This window comes from Hippoglossus hippoglossus, chromosome 13 (genome assembly GCF_009819705.1).
Source record: "Hippoglossus hippoglossus isolate fHipHip1 chromosome 13, fHipHip1.pri, whole genome shotgun sequence".
In the NCBI taxonomy this organism is placed as follows: domain Eukaryota; kingdom Metazoa; phylum Chordata; class Actinopteri; order Pleuronectiformes; family Pleuronectidae; genus Hippoglossus; species Hippoglossus hippoglossus.
The window spans coordinates 14,166,927-14,185,258 of NC_047163.1; the positions used below are offsets into that span (position 1 = coordinate 14,166,927).

Consider the following 18,332-nt stretch of genomic DNA (forward strand, 5'->3'; position numbering starts at 1 on the left):
TGTTGGACATCTAATGGTCAGTGTATGTGTGTGCGTGTGTGTGAGTGTGTGTCTAAGTGTCCTTTCCTCTGATATTCAGAGAGGCTCAAAGAAAAAGATGGATTACTGACTCGACTGTACTCACTTTGTGTCCTGATTATAAAGAATTCTCACATACACACATATAGTCACACATACTCGCACATAATGGCTTTTTTTATTCAGCAAGCATTAAGTTTAGAGATTTGACCGCTTCCACTGATCTTCAGTGACCCATGAAAGGATTGTCCCCCCGTTCGTACACTTTTCTTTCCTACACACTCACACAGATTTACTTCTACAGCGTGTGCCCTCTCACTACTGTTCCCCGTGCTTTTCCTCTCTCTCATCTGATTCTATCTTTGTCCCCTCCTGACCTCTGTTGTGCCATTCGTCACAGATCCCCCATACACACTCTCTGCCCACTGTAGCGCCCTGCCACTGATCATCACCCTGTGCAAACCCCTCTGCTGCAACAACTCGCTAAAAACAAGCATTGTCTTTCTGCCCTCAAGGACTTGTTTGTGTAATACCACTGTAACTGTGGTGAATTGTTTTGCACAGTAAAAAACACATTTCATGCGGAGGATATATCACTTGTGTAATAAGCTCACTGCAGGGTTAATATGGGTTAACATGGCTTTAAAGCTGTTTTTCTCTAATAGGAGGTTCTGGGAAGATAAAGTATAGCTTTATTCCTGCTCCGTGTTCATTTAATAATTAATCTACTATCTGCTTTTTGCTTAAGTCAGGTGTTTAGCCAGCCAGATAGTTGTAAGTTGCTGGCAAAGCAGTCACAATAGCTTATTCAGCATGTGCTAGGTTAATGAGGTAATTCAACACTTGATAATTCTGCTTTATGTTCTGCTATAAAGCAAGTGTATTAAGTTTATATAATTAAAGAATAAGAGTTAAAACTATATTCCTTTGAATTAAAAATTACCACATCAAATTAAAAAGTTTAAACAAAGAATGAACTGATGTAAAGACTTTTTAGCTGAATTAAATCAAATTATGAGTTAAATCTGTCTTTCTGGATGGATGTTTTTTTTTTTTAAATGAGGGACAGTTGTATAATACCAACCTCAGAGGTGGCAAAAGTACACATGTTCTTTATTCAAGTAAGGACTATACTACAGATACTATTCAAGTAAAGCCTGTACGGCTCTGAAATGACCTCAGTTGTAAAGTCATACTCACGTAAAGTACAGATGCCTGAAAAATTGACTTAAGTATCAGAAACAAAGTATTTATACTTCATTACTTCCCCTCTCTGACCAACTTTGATTAAAATCGCTTACTGCTGTGAAAAAGGTCACTTGGTTACAATAACAAGGATCATTTCCCCCATATAGCTCGACTGAGACACGCAGTTATTAAAATTGATGATTTTGATGAAAACCAGTTAAGAAGTGAAAAGACAATCTTTGTGTCCAGCAGGCGATAGTTTCCCCAGGTCTGTGTGGGAGTGAGGTTTGGTGGGGTTGTGGGACAGAGGAAAAAAGGAACACATGAGGGAATAGATGGAGGGAGAGGGAGAGGAAAAGGAATAAATGATGGTCAAAAAGAGGGATAAACTTGAAGAGATCCAGGCCGGGAAGCTATAGGAGGGGATTTAGAGAGATGAGGGGAGGCACGGATCAAGGGATTGTTGCAGGGCGGAGGGACGGAGACTGTTACTGTGGTTGCAGTGGTTACTTCACACACTGTCTGGCTCTCGTACGCACACAGCCCGGGTCACAGGGGCCGCACATGATCCACACACACACACACACACACACACACACACACACACACACACACACACACACACACACACACACACACACACACACACACACACATAGTGGCGAACTTGATTCAGTATAACTGACACAAAGTTAAAAACAGAGAGACAGAGCGGGAGAGGAAAAGAGGGGGAAAAAAGAGTGAAAGTGGCAGAAAGTGGAGAGAGTAAAAGATTTAAAAGTCAAGAGAGGTCAGGAGTATCTGTGCGGCTCCTCATCCATCTGTTAAATGTGAGAGGACTTGTTTCAAGTGGTTTCAAGCAGCGGAGGAATGTTATTTCGTGACAGAAGTTATGATCTCAAAAACTCTCCCTTCTGTCTGTCCGTATACAGAGAAGAGGTTTAAGGCCTGAGGCTTTACGCTATTAAAAACTAATAAAAGAAAAGGAAAGATCAACCATTCATCTATAGGTCACTTCCCTCAGCTGTGTTTACAGCTCTCTTTTTTCCCCCTCTCCTCTGTTTCTATAATTTCAAGATTTTTCTCTACTTTCCAGAGTGGAAAGTATTATATCATACTCGTCTGGGTCTTTACTTTTATTGTGGCTCTCAGTTGTTTTTATTCACTTGTCATAAATTGCCTTTGCTGTAAATTCACATGTCAAAAGAGAGTTCCTGCCTTGAAAACATGGGCGAGTGTGAGGAGATTACTGGCTTTAAAATCCTGATCATCTCTCCAGGTGGAGAAACGTGGACGTCAGCGCAGATTCCTGCCATTGATTCTTATCATAAACTGTATATAAAGATGAACGATATGACAGCTCTCCAAAAGTGAAGTCACCTGGGGGCTGACTGCAGTGTGACTCATAAACCTTGCCTCCTCCATGTTAGTGGATGGGACATGGACCAAATGAAAAAATCGAAATATACATTGGATACATTTTTCTCAAAGATTGTTTCTGTCATTTAAGGTCGTTGTTATCACATCGATGTAGGTGTCCTTTTCTCCAGTAACTTTGGTTTTAATCAGTTATTTGATGCTACAAAAACAGAATAAAACATCATGATTGACAGCTGAAACTGACTCACAATTGGTCGAGCACATGTATCGGCAGGATTTAGATACCGCAGCTCCATTTGTCCAGACTGGCTCCAAATCAGAAGATGGCAGCGTTTGTATTCAGGGTATTATGGCTTCATTTCTGGATAGTGGGAGGAAGTGGAGATGTATACAGTCTGTGATTCATACACAATAAAATATAATTGAAGTTGCCCTTGAGCTTGGCTGTAAAACATCGGACATCGTTTGGATATAGAGTCAGCCTCCTCTGTCTGCGTGAGCACACAAAGATTGTATCAGCATAAAGTGGAAAAATGGAATGTGCCTTTTGATGAGGTAGCAGCCTCTCACGCTGCACACACACACAGACACACAACATACACTGTGCACATACACACTTGCCTGTCCTTAAAAGCAGCCTGGCGTGTGAGCGAATGAGAGAGTGCTCCCAGATTTTCCCATCGTTCCTCCCTGTAATCCCCTCAGACCTCCTTCTGAGGGCTGAATTTGCACGCTCATGCTCCCCAGGGTCACACACACACACACACACACACACATGCCCACACACGCATACACACACACGTGCACACAGACTCAAAGTTGACGTTAAAACTTCTGGTACACTACCTTCGCAGGGGTCTACTTTTTTTGATAATCAGAGAAGCGGAATTATATCTGACAGTGGGACACAAACACTTAAGCACTTAAACACACTCACACAGACAGACACACACAAACGCTGTATGCATCAGCAGTTTGTTACATATTAAAAAGGCTTCGGCTTCATAAAAATAATCCTCACTTCCTGGGTTTTTCACCAGCTAAGACTTAACTGCAAAACCACTGCTTAAGAGCAGTTTAGACTCAAAAAACAAAAAATGTCCCTATCTCAGTCATGTGGTGGACAAACACATCTATGAGACATGTTTTCATTCTGGTGGGCAGCTTCATAATGCGTGTTTGACAGTGTCAGCCCTTTTTTGAAGCTTATATCTACTCACCAAATCCGATTCTTTAACAGGGCTGGAACACATTTAAATGAGCTTTAGGAGTCAGATCTTGGCATCAAACCTGCAACTCTTGGGGAGCATTCATGCATGGCTGTCTGTCTACATCTATTTTTGTGCTTCCCCCTCTATGTGTGTGTGTGTGTGTGTGTGTGTGTGTGTGTGTGTGTGTGTGTGTGTGTGTGTGTGTGTGTGTGTGTGTGTGTGTGTGTGTGTGTGTGTGTGTGTGTGTGTGTGTGTGTGTGTGTGTGTGGTGAGTAGGCTGATGTGATTAGCCAGAGCCAGTGGAGTGAATAATATTGTGTCTGCCCCGACTAGGAAGAGATGGAATGTAGCTGCTGCTCTTTATTATACTGCAGATCATCTGCTCCACGATCAGATACACACAGAGTCAGAGTCGTAAACGCACACACGGCTCACACAGACGCTTACGCTTTACACAATTAAATGTCTGTATATTTGTGTATGTTTTTTGTTTTGTATACTGTATACCACTTTGGTGTATAAGAAGGGAATGTTGATATAGAAATGTTAAAAATGCTATTAAATGCTTACAGCGTTTGTGAGCCTGTTCTGCCTTCTTCAATCTCGGAGCCCATCAGCTATCACCCAAAACATTTTAAAGCTGATAACTGATGGATTTTTGTCAATGTGTTCCACCTCTTTTGCTCTGTTTACAGGCAACCAAAGTCTGTTTAAACGTGGTTGAAATGGAAACCAGAAGACTCCAGATCCACAAATCTTGTCCCTCGCCTTCAGATTCTGCATATTAACAGAATGTGCTTATAGAGATTATGCTCTAAACTCTAACTGTATAAACACTGGTAATAAATGATACGTTCCCCTTCTTGTCTCCAACTGGACATAGTTTTATTTCATCCTTCACATCTTATTAGTCCGACCAGCTGCTGAAATGAAATTTTATATTTTGACATAGATCAACAAACCAATGAAATATTCCGCTTTTAGCTATCTCGATGCCAACTACTCTTTCTTTCTTTCTTTCTTTCTTTCTTTCTTTCTTTCTCCCTTCTTCTTTACGCTCTTCCTTTCTCACTGTCTCAGATGTTTCCTATTCCTTCCTCACCCGCCTCTCTGCTTCCCCAGGGACTGCTGGGAGTTTTCTTGTTAAATATTCGTTATGCAACCTGACATCCTGACACGATCATCAAAAAAGAAGCATGTGTAAATATTATCAGAGCTTTTTAGCTCGTGACAGATATCGATGTGACGTGATGTTGGCGCACTCACTTATCTATTCAACCGCAGGAAGTGCTGCACTGTTGAAATGGTTAAAGGCGGTCTCACGTGTCTCGTCTGACGCTAAAATTTCATATCTGTCTGTGTCGCTGCTGCATTTTTGTGCGTCTGTTTCTCTGATTTTGTATTTGACGTCAGGATATAGTGATGTTTTTTTTTTTAATGAATTTCCTCTCTCTGTCTGTGCCTGGGTCCCTTCATTTACTCCAGAAGCCAACAGTGACTGAGCGTCTGTCTCATATGGACCAATCTTAAGGCAATTACAGCAGAGTGCTAATGATTCTAGAGACAGATGGAGGAGTGTTTGCCTCTGCTGTAAAGGAAAGGAGTGACTGATTCAGCCAGGGGACAGCTGCTTTTTAAACATGGTTTCAGATGCTGCTGTTGACCCGATGCCACGTTTATCTTCCCACTACACAGTGGAAGTTTGATGTTGTCAGATATATTCAGATAAAGAGATAAACATTGAAGTTTGGGGCATAGCACATCATTTTCATTACAAAACAGATCCGAGTGAATGAATGCTTCAGTGTTTGCGCCCCAAGTATTCACAAAGGTTCCCTTGTGTTTACAGAGACATATTGATAGACTCCCATGGCAGAACCCTGGAAAAGATGGAGGACGACTGCAGGCAGCAACTGGCTTCAAAGGTAATTCGTTTTACCAGTATTAACGTTTACATTATTACAACTAATTATAATACAACTGTGGTAATAACAACAATAACAAACTCTGAAAGTATGCCCCCAGGCTGATAAATACTTTTCAGTTTACACTATTGACAGGATGCTTGATCTATTCCAACTCTTTATTTACCAAGATTATCAAGATTATGTAAAAACTACTAAACGGATGCACGAAACTGCGACATGCGCCAAGATGAACATTTAACATAACGAAATAGGGCATTTTTTGACCTAATTATACATGGTTATTGATGAAAAAACCTTGTCGGGGACTGATATCTATGAATGTGTGCAATTTGGTGCGGCTTGATTGATTTCAAGGGGAATGTAGGGCCTTGGTGAAGGTAGGCCCTCTTCTCAGTTCTAGTTTAAAATACTGGAATCTGTGATTATTGTGAGCTGAAAGTAATCATACAAGTATAATAAAATAAATATTGGCCCAGACTCTAAGTCAGTTGAGGATTTGGATCAGCTACAAAAATACATGACCAGCAATCTTAATAATTAAACCAAAATCTTATCAGCATCATCTACTGGCTTTGTGTAACTGGATATCTGCTATACAGTCTGTAGATGTCATGCTTTAATTATGCATGATGAACTCAAACAAATCAAAACGCCACTCACAAGCTCAGTGACTGTGGGGTATCGGTTTACGACGTTTAGTTCCAGTGTGCTGATGTAAACAGACGTGTAGGACAGAATCCAAACCATTGTCACAGTTCAGAGGAGTTTAACTGGGAGGATCCCGACACACACAATGTGGATAAGATTATGAGGCTCCAAAACCACCAGTCTGTTTAACACCAGATAAACTAAATACACACACACACACGCACACACACACACAATCACACACACACACACACACACACACACACACACACACACACACACACACACACACACACACACACACACACACAGTCAGAACCAAGCTGTCTTTTATTAGTCAAACTGTGTGTCTCTGACTGTCAGGCGATAAGAGTCACTTAGATTTAGTTGAACATTACAACCGAAAAATAAATAAAATTCAATCACTTTTGTTCCTGTCTCTTTTCTACCTTTTTTTTATGAATTAATTTGAGTATAAGAAAAGGAGGTGCTTTATTTCTAGTGATTTTATTGATAGGTACATCAGCATAATTGAAAGGTATATATATGTTCAAGAAACAATCAGTGAGGACTTATACTAAAAGTCATTAAATCTACACAATCTTCAGACTCAATATATATTTAAATATCAAAATGATCTGGCGGACGTTTTTGAATCATTTGCCGACCACTGCTGTAGTTTATCTGAGGACGTACAAGAAGACATGTTTAACTCGGTCCACATGCTAAAGACACACTGCCCTGCCCCCACTGACTGCTACACTACAGTATCGAACGTATTGCTTTTCCAAATCACACCAAAATCGGCACTGTACTTTCTCCGCCAAATTTACAATACTCATGCCGTGTGAAGCCGATAGGATGAACGGTTCGTGTTCCACATACAGACACACAGACGTTTGTGGAATTAGTAGATACATTATGGTGCCAACTCAAGAAACAAGACTACTCTGTCTGCAAGTATTTTCAGTTGATGTACCCTCAATAATTCACTAGCGTTTTTTACATTATGCAAACCACAGTGTAAGGAATCTGTGATACTAGTAGGCACAAGCTATCACGACAGTATATGACTCTCTAAAGCCGAGAGAGTAAAACCTGTCATCTTCAGTCCTGTTTGAGCATTGCGTTTTTCTGTGACATGCACTTGATCTTAACCACTGACCCAGTTCTGCAAAAACACATTTAACTTTAACCCTATTTACATGATTTACCTCACAAACCCACCATGTCATCAAGCATTTTTGTCAACCTACTCTATTCTAGTATATTCCGGACCAAAACAAGTACCAAACATGCTGTAATATACTCACAGTACATGCTGTATGACAGATGAACACACACAATAAAGAAAGTACTACAGACTGATTTATGCACTGGGACGTTTTCCAGACACACGTCCATACAGGTTATTGTTCATTCTGGGCTTCCTGACTCATACACATAGAAAGGAAGTGGTCACTCTCGTGTGCTTTTCAAATATAAACGGCAGCTGTGTTCATACACACACACACACACACACACGCCATCCAAGCTCCTCACACGTACATTCACCCTGCAAAGAGGAAGTTGTGTTTTCTCATTTGAGCCAGCGCACGCAAGCACGCAATCTTAGTCTCTCGTACAGTCCCTCAAACGCTAAACACACACCCACACACACACACACAGGCAGAAATACACCCATTTTCACACGCCACTCTGTTTTTTTCTCTGACACCCACACCCATTATTTCTCTTTCTTCACACTTGCACGCATAAATGCACACACACATTCACATGCACAGAGATAAACACATACACACAGCCACAATGATCCCAGCCCATGGCACTAACTCTCAGTTTGTCGGATCTGTTGTGTTGGTGGAAGGAAAACTGGGTGGCCCTGGCCAAGTCTGAATAAAAATATGTCACACGCAGCTTCGGCCTCACTCTTGTAAGAGACAACGCTGGTGATGTATTTACCCAACAATTCAATTTTTGACCGTGACCGTTTGAGTGTGATGACAAGGCCAGTCGCACGGCTGGCATTGTCCTACTCTGATAAAGCGTCACATAAACAGCTCATATATCATAAAGAGGGTTAAGGCTTTTCTATTTGGAGCTCGCAGCAACAATGACATGTAATGCAACATGGAACAATAACACATTTGTCAAGTGTCTTGTTGAGGTTAGAGTTAGAATGTGGGTAGGACAGCCTTTCTTCTGAGATAAGATTTGTTTACAGAGGCACTGATGTGTTTTAAGAGTGTTGGAGAGCAATGCTAAATCTTTTTATTTTTTAAACTACGGAACAGGATTTCATTGTTGACATTTTCCGGTCGCGTGAGTGTTTTGTATCTAGAGGTTTGAAACACCGCTGCTGTCTCCTTCTGTCTTTCTCAGCACTTCATGTTCCACAAAACTTTGTGAGCTTCCTCCTTCCTGTTTATATCATGAAGAAATCAACACTTCACAGTCTCTTTTCGGATTCAGAATTAGAGACAGACCTTAGATTGTGCGCCTGCTTTGAGTTTACATACCATATAAACACAAATGTTTCTGATGATGGAAAGTAAAATTTGTATTGCTTCATTCTCAAAGACAAAGTGTTTGAATAGCAGGACCATACGTGTGTGGTTACATTGTCAGTATTGTGTGTGAGAATGAACACACACACTCAGCCTCATGTGTTAATGTATCTCTTTTCCTCATCTTTTGATTCTGTAGCTGGCCGCTACCCTGGGAGAGCAGAGGACCCAGAGTGCATTGCAGCTGAGGGAGCAGATGGAGGAGTTTCGCAGGGAGGTGGAGCTGGAGATGACCATCGACAGGGAGAAGAACCGACTGCTGCTTCTACATTACCAACGAGACAGCACGCAGCTTCAGCAGAAGGTCCATACCTCTTAGTGTCGTAATGCACTTGACTTGTTTGTTTCTCTTCTTTTATTTTGTGGCCTGTCACACTTCCCAGTTCTCTACAGCCATTCTAGAAATGCACTGAACTCCAGACATTTCCCTGAAATTATCTCGAGGGGCTGAATGTGAGAACGCAATGTACGAATAAGTAGCCTTTCACATTTTCCAGTCTTTTTCCTGACAGCCTCCTCGTAAAACATCCAGAAATAGCTCGGTTAGCCCATTTTAAAAATCAGCTGGAAAATGTCCAGAAAATTCGCATTGAGCTAATGGGTTTGTTGGTGATGTTTCCAAAACATAACGGACACAGAAGTGGAAGAATACAAATATCTCGAATATGAAAAAGAGGTTTCACACTCGTAGAAGACGCAGACAAAGATGTTTTTTAAGACCATTTGGCGATAAGGACTGATGCCGTTGTCTATGTGCTGCATGTGATTTCCTGCCGGCTCTATCCACAACCCCTCACCTGAATGTCCCGGAAATGTTCCATTTGTTTTTGTCTGACCAGCATAATGTCCTGCTGCCTTTTTCGAGAACATTTTCCGGAGTTCATGTCTGAACACAGCTTATGTCTTATCCTTTCCGTGAAGTTCTGGAGTTTAGTTTCTGTGTGTAATACCTGTCTGATAAGTCTGTATTTCTGCTTCTGTGTATTTGTGTGATTAATTCCTTTAAAAACCCTGCACATCGTTGAAACCACACACTGAAAAAACACACACCCCTGCAGACAGTGTGGATGACGCTGTGGTTTGTCTCTGTTTGTACTGAGGTGATAAAGAAGGAAGATAGACACAGAGAAGTTGACTTAAAATCCAGACGGTGGGGATGAGACAACAGAAAATAATGACGCATTCGGGGAAACGGTTTCCTGCTGGTATCCACACCCTGAAACATATATCCACCCACAGTATAATCGCTAACGACATGAGTAACAGCCAAAACACAGTAGGGACGGTTGACACATTTTTGAGATTGAGAATTCCAATTCAGTCTCAGAGTCTGGCACTGCATGACTACCACTGGCTTTCTGTATGAAATGTCAACGAGGTAACAGAAAACATGTTGCATAAAGAATATGACGCAGAAACCCTTGAGGTCTGGTAAAGTTTTGCAAAAGTCACTGTAAAAATAAAAAAGTCAAAAAGCATAATTCCTGCTGGTATTTAGATATTGCGACTTTAGGAATTAATACATTTATGAAAGTCTCAAAACATTTAACAGCTTTGGCAAAACACATAAATAGTTACGTAATTAAATCAAACGTGTAAATATCCAGAGATTTTTTCTTTTCTTCTTCTTCTCCAGTTGAAGCAGAGAGAGCAGGAGCTGGGAGGACTAAAAGAGGAGCTGCTGAAGGAGAGGAGGAGCAGGGAGGAGGAGAGGAGGACACAAGTTGAACAGAGGAGGAGGAGAGAGGAGGAGACACATCAGCAGCTACAGCTCTCCCAACAGCAGGAGGCACTACAGCTGAGCAAACTTAAGCTGACAAATGAGAGGAATGCTGAACTACTAGAAGAGGTGTGTGTGCGTCTAGTTTGTCCTCACCAGAATAAGAAGAGAACTTTGTCACTGTGAAAGTTGGAACAGGGATAGATTTGCATTTGCTCTACATATTCTACTGGTGTGTTTCCGTGCCAGCGCCATTCAAGCAGAGCTGGATCAAATTTAGTAGGTGTGTGTTTGTGTGAGTGTGGTCGCTGCAGAAGTAGGCGAGTGAGAGAGTTTGAGATGGAGAGAAAGAGGGAGAGACACAAGAGACAGACAGAGTTCATATTTGGTTTGGCAGCAGAGTGCAGGTGCAGTGGTGGATTTCTGTGGCTGCACCATCCAAATGGAGATGAATTAAAGTGTTAAACAAAAACGTGAAAAGAAGGAGGCAGTACACAGAGAAGCGGGATGGGGTGTATATTTGTAGAGCCTGGAGGAAGGAAGCAATGGAAGGGTGGCTCAGTGTGTGCGTGCGTGCGTGTGTGCTTGTGTGTGTGTGGGAGTCAATGAAATAGAGTATGGATGCCCATTTTGTGAGCAAGGCGAAAATTGGAACAGGAAGGCCAGCATCACCGTAATGAGCATGAGTGACTTTGCCAATGAATGTGAATAAATGAATGTGTATTACTTAATGAGGTATTATATGTTATATATTATACTAATTATATACGCGTTTTATATATGCGGTTATTGCAGAAAGTTAAAATAGAATCGTTTTATTTGATGAATGATATATTTTGAGTGAAATAAGCTGTCAACGCCATGGCTGAGTATTTCCACCCGAACATTGTGAAAAAAATGGATTCAGGCCACAAGAGTTTGTGATGTCACAAGCCTAAGAAACCAATCCTGTCAACTTATGGGTGGCGCAGAGTAGCTGGAAAAGGCTCCTCAACTGCAGGTGGCGCTGTGAGGGTGGGAAGACGAGGAACAAGAGCGACATTAGCATATTCATAGATCCAAGTCATGAAATGAGTTACAAAGGTGTAGTTACATTTCAGACATTTTGAGAGCATGTGTTTAAATATGTAATTTTGAGGCACAAAGGATATTTTAAAGGGTTTAATAAGCTACTTGAGTGGGACATTAACTGTAAAATGTTTGTTGCTTTCACACCAGGTTTTAAGCCTAAAAGTCCACTGGAAGTGGCTAAACTAGTGGACGTAGTGTGTCCGAGGGTCCGTGAATGCGCCTCGTAGGAAGATATCAGCGGACAGTTAGGATTAATTTAAAATATTCGTTTTAAATCTGAAATCTTAAAAAGAAGGTGGATGTTTTGTCAATACACAAGTCAACTCGACCGAGATGAGAGATGGGAATGATTAAGAGGCTAGAAAAGGTCACTGAGACAGATCAGTGCCTACCATCTTCTTCACATCACTCAATCACCTCCTCCTCCTCCTCCTCCTCCCTCTTTCTTATCCAGCCCAGTGATGTATCACTGCAGTGAGACAGGCTTCCCTTTTTGTCCACGCTCTGTCTCTTTAACAGCCTCAGAGCGCATGTCCAGGGAGGTTCGACCAGTTCAAGGTGCCCTGGTGCCAATTTCACAGCTGACATACTCTTTTATGTCATTCATGGACCTTCAACATGGCACCTTCCTCCCCCACCACCCTTTGCCGTCTTTTCTTTCTCAACTCATTTAAAGAGGCCATTTTCTTTACTGCGCTGCCTCTGTAGGTTGAGAGCAGATCAATCAGTATAATCCCTTTAGATTATCTTTCTTTCTTTGTATTTCTCTTTCTTTCTTGTTCTTCATTGCTGTCTCTTACAATCTCTCTTCTTATCTAATTCATTATCTTCTTTATAAAAGTTGTATTGATCTGTGTGTGTGTGTGTGTGTGTGTGTGTGTGTGTGTGTGTGTGTGTGTGTGTGTGTGTGTGTGTGTGTGTGTGTGTGTGTGTGTGTTGGCTAGAGATAATCAGGTTTTGATCATGACCTTGTGATATCCCTCTGTTGCCAGGATACCGTTGCAGCATTAAAGCCTTTTCAGTCAGGTTTCAAGAACACAAAGCAACAATTAAAACAAGTCAAAAATAGAAATAGCATTTTGTACTTGAAATAAATGTAAACAATATTTTTATATTTTTAAAGAAACTACCGTACAAAGTACCCCACACCCCAGAGTTTAAATGACACTTTTGCATTTTCTTTTTATTCTTGTCCTTAAACTTTGTATCTCATAGGACGTCTCCACAAACAAATACTGAACCTGACAACCTTGCATGGTCTCAGTTTATAAAAATCTAATTCTGTCAAAATTGGTCAATTGGATCGCGTCTTCAAGAAGGAAAATGGTCTTACAGCTTCTCTACAAGTGATAATAGCATCTCTGTAAAAATGGTACTTATACAACTACATTATGTTGTTATACATATTGTGTTTGAATTATACATCATTATCGTTTCTCTACAGTAGCTCCTAACATTACCTTCAAAAGGTTGAGTATATAATCTTATATTAGGTTTTCTAAAGCCGAAACTCTTTGTGGAGATTAACTTAGAAATTAGTGAAAACACACACACAGTGAATGCAATGAATGGTAGAGCCCCATTCATTCTGAATGACTCTCTACTCCCTCAGTGCTTTTTTGTTTTTCTCTCTCTGCCACACCCAAACTCTTTCTCTCTGTCTCTCATCCTTTATGTTCTGTCCCTGTCTCTCCCTCCCTCTCTCCTTATCTCTGTTACTCTCTCCCCCTCTCTCCCTCCGCCTCTCCCTGTCTCGTCTTGACTCCCTCCCCCTTCCTTCCGCCCTCTCTGGCTTTGTAGCAGATGAAGCGGGACAAGACGAAAAGGTCACTGTGTCTGGCGGAAAAGACGCCTGACCTTTAACCTCCTGCTAAGCTCTAAGGTCGCACAATGCACACAAAACACACACAAGGTCATATATTAATGCTAGTGTGTATGTGTGTGTGTGTGTGTGTACAGGAGATGTATTCACTGCATTTTGCTGTGCTGCGTCCCTTTAAATTCAAGTCTGTAATCATCTCTACATACATGTACTGTATGTTGATTAGGGTTTTTTGCACATGTGCATATAGTTTGTATGTGTGTGTGTTGCCAGTGGACTGTGGTTTGCAGTGTTAGATTAAAAGTAGAGTCTGTGTAGGTCTGCGTGTGACTTCCATCTAATAGCCCTGTAATCCTGCTCTCACTAGGAGCCCCTAATGATGACTGTCTCTCTAGACTGGCAGGCACGACAACGCACGCATGCACACACACATGCACAGAGACTCACATAGGATCTAACACATGCCTGCATAAAAACCGGGAGGAAGGAGACTCCCTCTCCAAGTCTTTCCTACACAGTCAAACACATGGGCAACACACACACACACACACACACACACACACACACACACACACACACACACACACACACACACACACACACACACACACGCTCACAATAATTGTATATATGGCACAAGGCGTGACACACTCCACATGGAATGGCTATAGTGGCATATAGGCCCCTATTAAAACATACACATGTTTTGACAATTACAGACGCACATAAGGAAAACCATACACAAATCGTAACTGCAAAACGCGAGCGCACACACATGTGCTGTATGTCGTCCATTACTGGGGATTTCCCTTAAACCTCAAACATACACACACCCACAAGTCAAGTGGTCCTCCAACACATAATGTGCATGCAGTGTTTTAGAACCTGGCAGTAGTGAGATCAATGTACACACACCACCTTCAAAAACACTCAACATAACTCACATTGAGGAAACATGGTTGTGGGTCCTCCCTGAACCTATAATCATTCTACATGCCAGTGAACAGGGATTCATGTCAGATCAGGAGCAAATTACTGATACTAGGGTGTCTTCTTTTATTGTACCGCACTTTGTTTCTAAATGTGCTGCCTGTGGGAGGAACACACAGTACTCGTGGAAAACCCACACAGAAACGGGGAGAACATGCAAACTCTGCACAGAAAGACTCCGGTCGAAGTGGGATTCAAACCAGGAACCTTCTTGCTGTGAAACGATCACTGTATTGGATCACAAGCTTAATAATTTCTCTTCAAACTGGAGAAAATGGGCAGAAAATCATTTCCAACTGATTTGATTTCATTGCAGTTGATCACTCAAAAATTTTCTTTATCTTACAAATGACACGTTACATTGATTAAGAATAAAACCCAACCATTATCAATTTAACTTTCTCTACAGCTGACTTGGTCTGGAATGTCCAGTAGTTCATCGTGGATCATGTTTAGGTGGATATTGCTGTAAAGGTTTCTGCCAATACTGAGTTTACTGACTTTTTAATTTCATCATTATTCTTTAATTTTAATTTGTGACCTCAGCCTCTGTTGTTAAATAGTGTCGTTATAATTAAATGCATTTTTCTGATCTGACTCTCTTCTCTTAAAATGTGATAGAATTAGAATGCAGTGAAGCCTTTAGCCAAGCTGAACACGCACGTATGTGCCAATTGTGAGAGCCAGTGATTTGTGCAGTGTAATTTTCATTTGGTGTCCATGGAGACTGCCAACGGGAATCTGTCTGTATCTTCTATAAAGCGTCTGTTGAATTCCAAACATTTTGGGATGCATACAACATATGCGTGTTATCAAACAGCACATGGTTGTAATAATATCAACCATGCAAAAGGCATGTGTTTGTAATTAAATGAGCCAGTAAGCATTATTTATGGCCGTGCGCCATATTGGTAGGACATGGATGAAAAGTCACAAGAAAGCTAAGAAGGGCCTTAGTGAGAGGAGTTATTTATTTTGAATTCTTTAATTAGACTTGATTTTGTGAAATAGGTTTTATTTCTCAGCAGGCTTGAAGATAAACTAACTGTTCTCCCACGGCCAATTTTGATCAAAACAGTTTTATGTCAAACTGCAGATGTACCTTATGTGGAGCTCCCAGTTTGAATTGATGGCTTCATGTACTCATGCTTGATTTAGACAGGGGTTGCTGGTGTGTGTGTGTTTGTTTCTTCAGTGTTTCTATCTAATTCAACCCCAACTTTCTGTCATCCTCTTCTTGTGGATGCTTGTGTGTGTTCGTGCACTTGTACAGATATGTTTGTGAGCCCAGACCTTACGGAGTGAGGACATGTTGGCTGATCCTCAATTTCTGACCCATTTTCAATGGACTGTTTGAAGGTTAAGACCTGATTTTTAGGGTTAGAATTCGGTTTTGGTTTGGGCAAGGAACCAGGGAATGCAGTATGCCAATGAGTGCCCTCGAAAAAATTGAAGTACAAGGTTTGTTTGAAACAAAAGAGAAGTTTATTGTATTTCTTCTCTGTCTCCTTTAACTCCCTCCAGGTGGCGTTACTCCAGGAGACAGTGAGGAGGGAGTGTCAGGAGAGGGAGGAGCTGACCGCTGCTCTGTCTGCAGCTCAGGTGGAGCTCCTTGGTCTGCGCTCCCCTTCGTCTCATCAGGCCTCCACCAGGTCTCCTCCAAACCCCACAGAGAGACACGCACCCCCGGGGAACAAGCATTTCCACCTCCAGAGTCAAGGCCGGGCTCCTCTTACCCGCTCCTCGACCTCCCCAAACACACTCCGACCCTCCCCTGCCCGCACAGACAAAGGCAGGGGCAGCACAGATGGAGGAGGAGCAGGGAAGAGTGTGGAGTCCTGGAATGGTGGTGGGTTGTCGGGTGAAGAGAAACAGCAAGAGGGGACCTTACCCAGACTGAAAGCAAGCAGCACAGTGAGAGAAGGCAAGAGGAAGGTCCCTTCAGTGATGTGGAGGAAGGAGAGACAGTAACAAGCAAAACAAAATCATCAGGATAAACATTATTTTCGTGTTGTTTCAAAATAGTATTTATTGTATTATTTATCTTTTATATATAATAAAGCCTTTTAGACAAATATCCCTCAAGATGCCGTCCTCTGAAAGTACATATACATACAGTATGTGCACACTGACACACGCTTGATACACCAGGCACAACTGCTGAGTCCTGTTCGTACAACCAGCAAACTCCCAGGACGCAGACCATCCGACAGACATGCACTTGTTTTCTCACAACCCGCCTCACGCAGTCTCAGTGGCACGCACAGGATTTCACAGACAAACACCCGAGCACGCACAAAGTATCTACGCACACAGACATGTACACACAGTCTGTCACAAGGGCAGCGCTGAAGGAGCATGACAGCATGTCCCTTGCCACCCATGGACACACACAAAAGGCAGGCAAACACAAAAGAAACTGTAAGGCAGCAAGTGCACCCCCCCAGACACACACACACACACACACACACACACACACACACACACACACACACACACACACACACACACACACATACACACACAATTACCCAGCCCTCTCCCCTCAGGCATTGTGTGTTATTGACATCATTCACTCCGTGCAAGGTCTTTCCATCCCTCCCTCTTCCTCTCCCTGAACATTTGGGATGAATTGTCATGATGGGAGAAGAGTGTGTGAGAGTGTGTGAGAGTGTGTGTGAGAGTGTGTGAGTGTGTGTGTGTGTGTGTGTGTGTGTGTGACATGTTACTGATTTCCCCACTTACTGGCACACATGGAAAGCTTTTGGTTTAACTTCCCTGCATCCTCTCTTCTAATCTGCCTGCGAGACAATGCCCTTCGTTCATGCTGTAAAAACTTGGATGTAATGATTTTATTCAGCCAAAGTTTCCTGTTTGCCAAAACACACACATATCTGCTGCAAACCTGTGTGGAGAGGACATGCCCTAACGCAGAACAATGAACATTCTGTGCCATCGAAACCTCATTTTCTACCTCCTCTGTTTTTGCCAGATGGGGAAATGGGAAATTTCCTATCACACATAAACTGATCCATGTTTTCGTCTTAACTTGCATTGCTGATAAAGAAATGAATTGAGCTTTTTTTAAACGTCATTGAATAACGTTCGTTGACATTTTTGAAAACAATTTTCTAATAAATCTTAATTACACCAGAAGAACCTTTCAGATGCTGTGGGCTGTTGTTATTTCATTGAGATTTTGAGTGAATCTTCAACTTCAGTTTAAAGCTTCAATACAGAGTGAATAACAAACCGCACATATTCCCCTGATGTTATTTACAGTATGAGGTAACGTTAACATCTATTTTGCAGCTGACGTCTTATTGCCTTCCTGTGTTTGAGTGTGTGCTGGTGTTTGACCTTGTGTCTGTTTATTCATTGCACGACACTTTGCCCTGTGTGTGTGTGTGTGTGTGTGTCGCCGGTGAGTGATTGTTTCTGGGCTAAAAACATCACTGCTTGCTTTTTTGTCATCATGTACTGCCAGTGAAGGACATCGATTGTGTGGTCAACATCACAATGTAGAGTGTGTGCCCATTTGTCAAAGGGGAAGACATCACTTGTAAGGATGTGCCCTGTAGTGACTGCTAGTCCCGGTCTAGGGACTAATAATTATTTAACAAGAAAACTTGATAGTCGGGCTGGGGAATAGAAAAAATATCAATAACTATCACAATATAATAATTTCAATCAATAGCAATATGACAAAAGTCCTATATATATCATATATTGTTGATACATTGTATAAGTACAGTGAGGAGGTATAACATAATTGATCTACCTCAAAGT

At 41.7% G+C, this 18,332-nt stretch overlaps 1 protein-coding gene across 4 annotated transcripts in view; it reads left to right on the top strand.

Annotated features, from left to right (window-relative positions):
* The window catches only part of lekr1 (leucine, glutamate and lysine rich 1), a 75,648-nt gene extending 58,638 nt beyond the window's left edge, over positions 1 to 17,010 (top strand). For 2 of the 4 annotated variants that reach the window (XM_034604949.1, XM_034604952.1), the window contains 4 exons: positions 5,647 to 5,722; positions 9,080 to 9,244; positions 10,577 to 10,789; positions 16,068 to 17,010. In XM_034604949.1, coding sequence (XP_034460840.1) covers positions 5,647 to 5,722; positions 9,080 to 9,244; positions 10,577 to 10,789; positions 16,068 to 16,514 — 901 coding nt within the window. In that variant the 3' untranslated portion in view covers positions 16,515 to 17,010. The remainder of the gene's footprint in view (positions 1 to 5,646; positions 5,723 to 9,079; positions 9,245 to 10,576; positions 10,790 to 16,067) is intronic. The other 2 variants (XM_034604950.1, XM_034604951.1) reach the window with 2 other exon arrangements.
* The last annotated feature ends 1,322 nt before the right edge of the window (positions 17,011 to 18,332 follow it).